Source organism: Athene cunicularia (assembly GCF_003259725.1).
Source record: "Athene cunicularia isolate RWA chromosome 28 unlocalized genomic scaffold, athCun1 chr28_part2, whole genome shotgun sequence".
Classification (NCBI taxonomy): domain Eukaryota; kingdom Metazoa; phylum Chordata; class Aves; order Strigiformes; family Strigidae; genus Athene; species Athene cunicularia.
In genome coordinates, this window is record NW_020799140.1 from 2,017,382 (window position 1) to 2,027,269 (window position 9,888).

At 49.3% G+C, this 9,888-nt stretch overlaps 1 protein-coding gene across 3 annotated transcripts in view; it reads left to right on the forward strand.

The window, feature by feature from the left end:
- ATCAY (ATCAY, caytaxin) overlaps positions 1-9,347 on the forward strand; it is a 12,250-nt gene extending 2,903 nt beyond the window's left edge. Inside the window, exons 1-12 of one of the 3 annotated variants that reach the window (XM_026865213.1) lie at positions 13-246; positions 2,376-2,440; positions 2,811-3,032; positions 3,817-4,002; positions 4,672-4,774; positions 5,328-5,459; positions 5,812-5,898; positions 6,394-6,492; positions 6,756-6,791; positions 7,674-7,709; positions 8,490-8,525; positions 9,123-9,347. In XM_026865213.1, coding sequence (XP_026721014.1) covers positions 2,398-2,440; positions 2,811-3,032; positions 3,817-4,002; positions 4,672-4,774; positions 5,328-5,459; positions 5,812-5,898; positions 6,394-6,492; positions 6,756-6,791; positions 7,674-7,709; positions 8,490-8,525; positions 9,123-9,132 — 990 coding nt within the window. In that variant the 5' untranslated portion in view covers positions 13-246; positions 2,376-2,397 and the 3' untranslated portion in view covers positions 9,133-9,347. Of the gene's footprint in view, positions 1-12; positions 247-2,375; positions 2,441-2,810; positions 3,033-3,816; positions 4,003-4,671; positions 4,775-5,327; positions 5,460-5,811; positions 5,899-6,393; positions 6,493-6,755; positions 6,792-7,673; positions 7,710-8,489; positions 8,526-9,122 lie in introns of those variants that run through there. The other 2 variants (XM_026865211.1, XM_026865212.1) reach the window with 2 other exon arrangements.
- The last annotated feature ends 541 nt before the right edge of the window (positions 9,348-9,888 follow it).

Genomic DNA, 9,888 nt, shown 5'->3' on the forward strand with positions numbered 1-9,888 from the left:
AGACAGCTCCATCCCGCTGCCAACGGGTAACGGGCAGGGAGGGCTCGGGCTGTGGGAGCCCGAGAAAAGGTGTTTATAGAGGGAAAGTGGGCAGCAGGCTGTGAGCAGAAAGCAAAATGGTGGCACCCGACCCTTAGAGAACCTGCTTCGCTCAGCAAATTTGGCCTCTGGGGCTATAGCTGCGTTTTGGGGAGGAAGATTTACGCGAGAGACGGGGAGGTAGCGATTCGAGCACCCTTTGGGAAGGTAAGAAAGCGCTTTTCTTCACCTCTGACTTTTTAATTGCTTTCTTTAAATTAATCGGAGCATCAGGGAGCAGAGTGCCTGACGGCAGCACGTACTCGGTGCAGCTGGGCCTCTCCCCCCCCCCGCCTCCCTTTGATGCTGTATCACCAAGTTGTGCCAGGCGCCAGCTCACAGTCAGATAAACAACCAGCCAGGCCCCGTTCAAGACAAAAGCAAAAGGGAGGAGGAGAAGCTGGAGGGGGCAGAGGGATCTTTCTGACTGCTCGGGAATATCGTGGCAGCCCACAGGGTCCGGGTGCTGCACAAGCGAGTAAGGAGCCTTTGATCAGGTCTCCAACTCTCATAAATATACAGCAACCAGCTAGGAGAGGATTATCCTTTAATCTAAATATTTATAGGGTTTAATTTGGCTGGTGGCTCTGGTGTCATGGCAGCCCGAAGAGGTGCCTTTGTAGGGCAGAGCTGGGCTGTATCCTCCTGCGGGCTCGGCGCCGGTCCCATCGCCTCTCCCTGCCGTCGCTGGACCGCAGGGCTGGCAGCTGCTGGACACCAGCCCCATGCACAGCCCCGTCCCCATCCTCACAGCACTGCCTTCAAATTGGTGGGGTTTATCCCCCCGTTCAACCCCAAGGCTGTGCCAGCACCCAGGATTTTACACCTGGAGGTGTAAAAGCTCTTCGCTATGTTGAGGGGGAGCTTCCAGCAAGGAGCAGGTGAAACGAGGAGGCTCAGAAGGTCCCTTTGAAGCAGATCTTTGATGACATGAACATGTCGTGGGGTTGGTGGGGTTTGGTCATGCTGTGCAAGAAGTTTCAAACCCGGCTAATGCCAGGGGACAGGCACAAGGCCCAGCTCAAATTAAGCGTCCAGAAAATATCCAGCTCAGGGTGGGGAGTGTGCTGCTCAGCCACCAGCTAGGGTTCCTCACTGGGGGCCAGATTCTGACTTCACTTACTCCAGTATGGGTCAGGAGCGACTCCAGCACCTTCCAAAGGGTGACAGCCCCGTAATGAGGTTTGGCATTAGCATCTGTACAGGAAGGCCAAGTTTTAAATCAATGGATGCCTCTAGCCGCAGGCTGGAGGCAAGGTGATTTATACCGAGGGTGCAGGAGCCAGGCTCAAACCTCTGCCATGGAGCCCCAGGAAGGAAGCAGTGGGTCAGCCTTTGGCCCCAAAATACGTGTCTGAGTGCTGGCACCTGGATCTTAGCTCAGAATAAAGCTGCTCCCAAACCTCAGCAGGGTTTGGGTATCACTGTCAGCTTTTGTGAAATGGGGGCTGAGGTGAGGATGGGGTGACAATTCCGGGAGCACACCTAAGGTTTGATCTTCGCCTTGAACACCGTCTGCCTTAGAGCAAAGTCCCTACAGGCCAAGGAGGCAGCTGCCTCCCCCCCCCCCCCCCCCCCCCCAGAGGTGGTTGTGGCAGGTGCTTTGGATAAAGTTTTGCTCTGCTGTAGCTGCGGCCTGTGGCAGAAAGCAGGATGCACTTTACAAAACCACTGGCAGGGAGTGCAAAGTGCTCTTGTGCTGAGCATCCACTGCTGGCTCAGCTGCTGCCAGGATCAAAGCATCCACTGCTGGGCTCAGGAACAGCCGAATTCAGGCTGTCTGGACAGCCCACTGCATCGCCCACCGGGAATACAAAGTACCAACTGCAGAAGATGTTCCCTGGTACCCTTGATAAGGAGCCCGAGAGCGGCACTGCCTCTCAAACTTCTGCCAGAGATAAAAGCGGGGAAAATATGGAGAAAGTGAGGATGTTACCAGGCTCTTCTGGGGACAGGATTTGTTCCTGTGTCCCTGGCTGGATCTTCCAGCCTCTTGGCTGAATGGCAGCATGAAGGATGTTTTGGGGGGTGTAAATGCAGGGCTAGTTTGGAGGTTACTAGGGATTACACAGGCCTCAGTAAGAAAACACAGCTGCTGGGTTGCTCTTGGGCAAATCACTGAGGGTATCCCTCAGGCTGAGCTCACCGGCGAAAGGGAGAGGGCAGAGCACGCACGGGGCTGCATGTTTTTCCCTGATGTCCCCAGTTCTCATCACTCTCTGCCGTGGAGTGACTTTCCCCTAAACGTCTCCCGTTATCTCCTGTCTTTTTACCTCCACGTCTTGGCTCGCCTGCAGACCTCTCCCAGAAGAGACAGGGATGGAGTCGCTGGGCAGCCCTACAGAAGACGAGAATACATCCTGTAAGTACCAGTCTGCCTTGTCAGGAGTTCAAAGGAAAACAAGCCTATGGGAACGGCAGCTTGCAGTTAGCACAAAAGCCAGTTCTCTTGGAGTATCCACACAAAAAAAAAAAAAAAAATCCCACACGGGAGAGGAAACCAGCAGAATTTTCTATTTTTTTCACAAGAAGCCGGGGGAGGAAATAGGTATCTCAAAAGTGTGGGTGCTTTTATCCAGCCATACCTGCAGGCGTCCAGAACCTCCCAGCTATGAGCCACCACTTTTAGCTTCCAAGACCGTAGCTTGAAACGTGCATAATGAAAGCACCATGTCTTGCACTAAGGGTAGAGGATGAGGACAACTTGTCAGTTATTTTCCTTTTAACTCCAGCTCCCCCAAATACTTTGAACTTTAATGGGGCGCATCGTAAGCGGAAGACACTCGTTGCACCCGAAATCAACATTTCCCTGGACCAGAGTGAAGGCTCCATTCTCTCCGATGACTTCTTGGACACACCAGATGACCTCGACATAAATGTGGACGATATTGAAACTCCTGATGAGACAGATTCCCTTGAATTCCTGGGAAACGGGAACGAACTGGAATGGGAAGGTAAAAGGCTGGTTTGGGTTGAATGTCTGCAAGGGTTGGGGCTTTTTTTAGCCTCATTTTAGCCACTTCTGACACCACTCACCATCAGCAGCTGAGGACCAACTCCACCAGCAGTGAAACACAGCCCCATCTTCCACACAGCATCTGCCCCAGCAGGACCCCAGCTATAACCCAGGAGTCCCAGTGCTGCTATTGCAGCACTTCCATCAGGGGATAGCGTGGGCAAAAATAGTTCAGGGACTTACAAACCCCAGTCTGGCCATAATTCAGGATAAGGCTGTGGACACACGTGCCCTGCCAGCAGCAGCTGGGCCACCACTCCAAGCTGGAAGGCGCTGCCTGCTTGGCTCTGCCAGCAGAGCTGTCACGGGAATGTTCAAACATCTCGAATAACACGGTCTTTGCTAACCTGGCTGGTCTGGACTGGCTCGGGCTAAGGAGGACTCGTGCAGACAGCTCTGCTAGCAGATCAGAAGACAACCCCTTTGCCACAGGCGGCACCTTCTTCAGCCAGTATAGATGGATCTGAAGGAGGATCCAGCAAAATTCAGGTGCCCGACCTGTGACTGCAGGTACTGAAGCGGCATGAGATGATAAGCTTATTTCTATTACAATTTGGCAATGGGACAAGATTAAGAACCACAAACTTACACAGATCAAAGTTGCAGACGAAAGGGATCATCCTCCATTCGTGTTTTTTTCTTGTCTCTTACTGCACACCAAAGCTCTTGCAGAGCCTCTTCATACATTATGTTAAAGGCAGAAATGTTTGTCCCTTTTCCAGATGACACTCCTGTAGCCACAGCCAAGAACATGCCTGGGGACAGCGCAGACCTCTTTGGGGACGGTGGGACAGAAGATGGGAGTGCTACTAACGGGCGGCTCTGGAGGACTGTCATCATTGGAGAGCAGGAGCACCGCATCGACCTCCAGATGATCAAACCCTACATGAGGGTGGTGACACACGGAGGTGAGGGGGAGGGAGGCCTAATCCTGGCTTGGTGGATTTCTTTCAGTCCACCTTTGTCAAACTGGAGGGGATGCCGTGACCGATTGTTGCATCTTTAGGGAAAAACTGCTATTCGTTTTGTACCACTATGTGGCAGACAAGCACAAAAGCACCCAGCTCATGGTAAAAAACATATAGTTGCTGTAGCAGGCTTTCAGTAAGCCAAAGCAGTGATAAAGCTGGCTCTGAACAAGATGGAATGTACCCCAATCCTCAGCCCTGGGTGCAGGCAGCATTGCCAGTGCTGAAGGGACCGCAGGGGCTTAACCCCCTGTAGGGATCTGTCTCTGGAGGCACAGCGAAGGGCCATTGCGGCCACAGTTAGAGGCCACTTCTGAAATCCGAGCAAAGCCAAGCAGCCACCCAGGGCAGAGCTCTCAGCTCTGCGCTGACACACACACAGATTCCCTCCCCGAACCCCACATGCCTGTTATAGCCAAAACCAGGATCAGAGGCAAATCAGATCATGAAGGAGGTCTGCGAGAGACAAACACTTACCTAGGGCTGAACAGAGGCACAAAAACCAGCACAGGCCCAAATTTGGCCATACATCTTCAGTGCCGTTTTTTCCCTCAATTGCATCTCCCCCTGGAAAGAGTCACTGATGCTGCCTGTGTCTCTTTTCCCCAGGATACTACGGAGAAGGTCTCAATGCCATCATTGTCTTTGCTGCCTGCTATCTGCCCGACAGTAACCTGGCCGATTACCACTACATCATGGAGAACCTCTTCCTGTAAGTGGCTGGGGTCTGTGAGGGGAGAGGAGGGCAAGGAAGGTAACTCGGGCTCTAGGAAAACAGTGTCCATGTATCCACTGCATCAGGAACCTCAGCTGGAAGTAGTTTGAATCCGGGCCAGATGTACCCATTGTGCAGCTGCAGACTGGAGCGAGTGTCACTGGGTAAGACACTGCCCACAGCGTTTGCATCCAAATCCAGTAAGTCAGAGCATTCGAACATTTAGTGCTAATTATGCCAGGGATGGACTCACAACCAGGGTAGAGCGTGTGCATACGATGCTGAACAGCTGGTAGATGCTACTGCTAGGCAGAGGAATGGTGCAGGGATCTCCATCAGTGTAGGCACTCTGCTAACAAGCACCAGCAGTCCTTGAGAAAGACCCCTGGGCATCCTGCCGAGAGTTTGAAACCTATTCCAAGGTCTACAAAGAATGTGGCTGGAGTCCTTTGGGGATGATACACAGCCACCTGAAGAAACCTCAAGGGACTTTTTTTTTTTATTTTTTTGAGTCTCATGTCCCTGTTGTTTTTTGATCACTGCCCAACAGGTACGTGATCAGTAGTCTGGAGCTGCTGGTGGCTGAGGACTATATGATCGTGTACCTAAACGGAGCAACGCCCCGGAGGAGGATGCCAGGCCTCGGCTGGCTGAAGAAATGCTATCAGATGATAGACAGAAGGTGAGAGTCCTGCTGGTGTTGCCTCTCCTCTTCCCACATCTCTTCCACTGCTTCCTTCCCCCTCCTTCCTCACTCCCCACATTCTGTAATCCCTTCCTCTGTCACAGCCTTCTGATTTACTCTAGGCTCTCTTCATCACTTCTTCCTCCTCCTTCTTCCCTCACAAGCATCTTCACAGAAATCTGATACAGCACCCAAGTTTGAGCTTAAATAGGGCTCTTAAGGCTTTTGTCTGGCGACACCCAGCTGAGGGTGGTGAGCATCGTAACACTCATTAGTGCTGTGACAGTTACAGGCGAGTTTAAGAAAAGGTACTTTGAACCTGAGTTTCTGTCCCATGGCTTTTCCACAGGCTGCGTAAAAACCTCAAAGCATTGATAATTGTGCATCCTTCGTGGTTCATCCGGACAGTGCTGGCGATCTCCAGACCCTTTATCAGGTAAATATAACATGTTGCCAAACTCAGCTGGTTTTGGGGTGGAAGTTTAGTCTCACGCATCAGATCTTAAGCTCACCTTTAACTAGTAGAGACCAAGGCGAAACCATTCATCATTTATCCTACCTCTCTCTGATGCTTCCAAGGACAACTCTAGAGGTGGTTTTAGGAGACACTGGTGACTTAGATCCAAATCAAAGTTTGTCCCAGTGGGTAGCACTTAAAGATTTACTGGCAAGTGCAGGAACGGTGGTCCGTCCTTTTTCCCTCCTACAAATATTGAGAGGTGGGAGTGAAAGCGAGGTGCAGTAAAGTGCCATCTCATGAAAACTTTTAGTCATCAGCACGACGGCACCGGGAGGACACGACGGGTACACTCAGACTACAGAGGATACAGAGATGCAGAACTCCTCATTTCCATCAGGAAAATTCTGGCTTCCTATGGAGAGAACATCAAAGTGAGACCTCAAGCACACGCTCTTTCTCTCTCTCTGCCAGTGTGAAGTTTATCAATAAGATCCAGTATGTTCACAGCCTGGAGGAACTGGAGCAGCTCATCCCAATGGAGCACGTACAGATCCCAGACTGTGTCTTACAGTGAGTATCAGCGCACACGTAGCTCTGAGGAGGTGGGGGACAAAAATCCTGTGTAGCAGGATATTGTGTTGAGTCAAAACCCATGTACTGGAAACACAGAGCCCGGGGCCAACCTTACCTGACGCGTGTACTGGTGCCAAACAAGAGCCTGCACACTGTGCTACTTTGCAGTTTCTGTCACCTTCAGAGCAAACATTGCATTTTACTAAAAGTGTACGGTCCTGACTGGGTGACATTTAAAGAATTTTTCCTGTTTGTTGCAGATATGAAGAAGAGAGGATCAAGGCCAGAAAAGAAAGGTAAAATTAGTTATGGGGGGGATGGAGGGTGGGTTCGTTTTCTTGGGATGCTGTTGCTTTCTCTCATCATTATTTGTGTTATAACCAGTCAATTCTGTGTTCCTCCTACCCTGATATCCCACACAGCCTACACTTATTTCCTACTGAATTTCTGAAAATAAGCAAAAGCTGCAGGAGGGAGGAGAAGTTCGATTAAAAGTTTATTTATCCATAGAACTGTTCCTCTTAACCCCATCGGTGCACACATCCTGAACACGCACCCTATGTGCTAGCCAAGGTCATCAGAAATCACTTTATGTATGAAAAATGTCACATTTTCCCCACCTGATGATGCAAACTGACCTTAAAGCGAGAGCTAGTGCTTCTTTTAAAAGCCACTTCATTCTGCTAGAGTGGCATAAAGAGGGCCATTAGTTTACAGTTTGATTTTTTTCATTTGCTAGACCCAGTCCATCGCTGGTGATTTCGGTTAGAAGTGCTGGCCGTAAGCAGTGATAACAATCAGCTCTGCTAAAGCAAAAGGCAGCCACGACCAGGGGAAGGACCAGCTGGGTCAGCACAAGAGCAATGTGCTGTAATAACACCTGCTCGAGCTAGGGAACTGAATGGGAGATGCCAGTTTGGGAGGATTCAGTTCATGAGCTGCAGAAAAGCGAGTTGTCCAGCCCAAATTAGTCAGCTACCTCCCTCTAGCGCCGACAGAGGCATCCTGAGAGCGTTAGTATTATCCGAGCTGTATATCACAGGGACGAGAAGTGGTTTCTGATCCTCTGCAACCCCTGCCTGAGGTCCCCCTATCTCCCTAGAAAGGCCTTAGACACTCTACACTGCCACGCTGCTCGCCTCCAGGTGATAGATTTCAAACGTGACTTGTGTTTACAGGGCAGAAGAGAAACAAGATGTGGCTGAGAAGGAAAGGTAACGACTCTTTTTTTGTTTATCCGTCACTTATGGAATAGCTTAAGCAGTCTTTGGCGATGAGGATGGCCCTGTTGCTCGGTAGCGCCCCTGGGCAGCCAGGCTCTGCGCTCTGGGAGGTGTTTGGACCCAATGGGACATTTCTAAAGTGTCTGGGAAGTGGTAAAGCCTCTCCTCTCCCTACCAGCTCCCTGTGCCGCCACTTCTGTGATTTTATTGACCTTCACCTAGGCAAATGGATTCCTGACACTGCTCTTTACCTCCGTAAAGCTAGCGAACCCGTTTGGTCGTGGACCAGAGCCAGAGGCACCAGGGAACAGTCTCCTGACATTCAGTTGTAGCATTTGCATGATGGTGCAATGCAGAGGCCAAATACTGCTGTCAGGCACATCTCGGGGGTGCGTAAAGCCAACATATGAGGCTGTAACTTTAGATGGGAAGGAAAATTCTAGGCAGGTTTGAAAGACAGTGTCAGAATCCTATGCCAGGATAATTTGGCCTGGTTTTAGCTCTGCTTCAGAATGATATAGCCTCACTTTTTTTTTCTTTTTTTTTTAATTCTATCTAACTAGCTCCTGAGGGGGAACAGTGCATATTCATGCTATTCTCTTCCCAGAAAAAAAAAAAAAAAAAAAAAAAAAAAAAAAAAGATCAAAATTGCCAAGATCCATTGGATAAGTCTGAATCGTTCCAAAAAACAAATGGGACCTCAGGGCCAAAAGAGAAGGTGGTTAGTTTGTGGTGGAGATTCACTTATTGTTTTGCTGGTTCTCTTCCAAGCAGGCCTGTGCCCCCAGCAGAGGATCAAGAAACCAGGTTTGATTTGCCTCTGTTTGTGTGATAGATTTCGTTGCATTTTTGAACTGTCTTCTGTTTGTCTCCGTGTGATAGATTTCATCCCGTTTGTAACCCCCCCCAACAGGAACGACAAGACCGGGTTAGACCCAGGACCTCTTTAGCCCACTGCTACTCATGGAGCACAAAAGAGGCTCCAGCCACTTTGCAGCAGGCGGGGGACAGAACCGGGAGGCTTTGACACCTTCACCCTGCCACGGTCACAGCCGCTGTGGCTTGTCTCAAAGCGCGGGCTGGTCAGAGCTGCAGCTGCTCTGGGGGCACTTGAGAAAAGCTGCCCCTCAATAAATTACCTGGCATTTGCCACGTGGTAAAAGTGTCCATGTGGGAATTTACTGCAGAGCTGCCTTCCTTTACCCTGTTTCATGGTCTTGTTCACTTCCTTAGAGAAGAAAAAGCCTATTAAAGCTGTGAATGACATTATCTTTGGCCCTGATACAACTTTGTAGAGGATAACACCCAAACATACTCATATTTTTTGACATAGTGGGAATAACAAATTTTTTTTACTTACAATTTGCTTTCTAAAAATACCTCTGTCTTTCTGTTCCTTCCCAGTATGTCATGAATCGAAGCAGAGTGGAATGAATGGAGCAGAAGAATGACGCAGCCTGGCAGTCACCCACGTAAATGACCTTTTGGTGTAAGACCTTGTCACCATCTTATTCCAAGTTCTGTAAGATCACGGAGCCTGCCTCCCCTGTCTCCAAGATGCAAAGTCCTTTAAACTTTTTGAAAACATTTTACTTTAAAAAAAAAAAAAAAGAAACAAAACAACAACAAACCAAACAACACCAAAAACTACCAACAAATCACAAATCAAAACGAGCCAAGAATAGCACTTTTCAGGACAGGTTGCAGTGTGCTTCAGTGATGGTCTGTGGAGAGCTATTAAGTAGTGCAAATAGAAACCGTGTTTCCTCTTAGTAAGTTAAGAGCATCCTGTAGTCCATTAGTCACCAGCCCAGAAAGAGATATATTTTTTTGTTTAAATTATAATCCTTTCCCTTAACTTGCTGCTGGCCAGCACTGAGACATTTTGCTTTAAACTGCACACCCAGTTTCCTCCATAAAGACATTACAACAGCCATTGCCCCAGGGAATAACTAATACAGGCAATGAAAAGTGAATTTTCAACCTTTCTATAGCCAGTATATGTCTCTTCCTGAAAATACCAAGTGCCCACGGGTCTAGGCACCTCTTCCCGCCTTGACTGCCTCTGTTAATTCATTGCCAGTTCCTCTTATTAACTCACACAGAACCATTCCTATCAGTAAATGCCATGTTTTTTTTTTTTCCTGACTTGTTCTGTCTCAATTTGTAA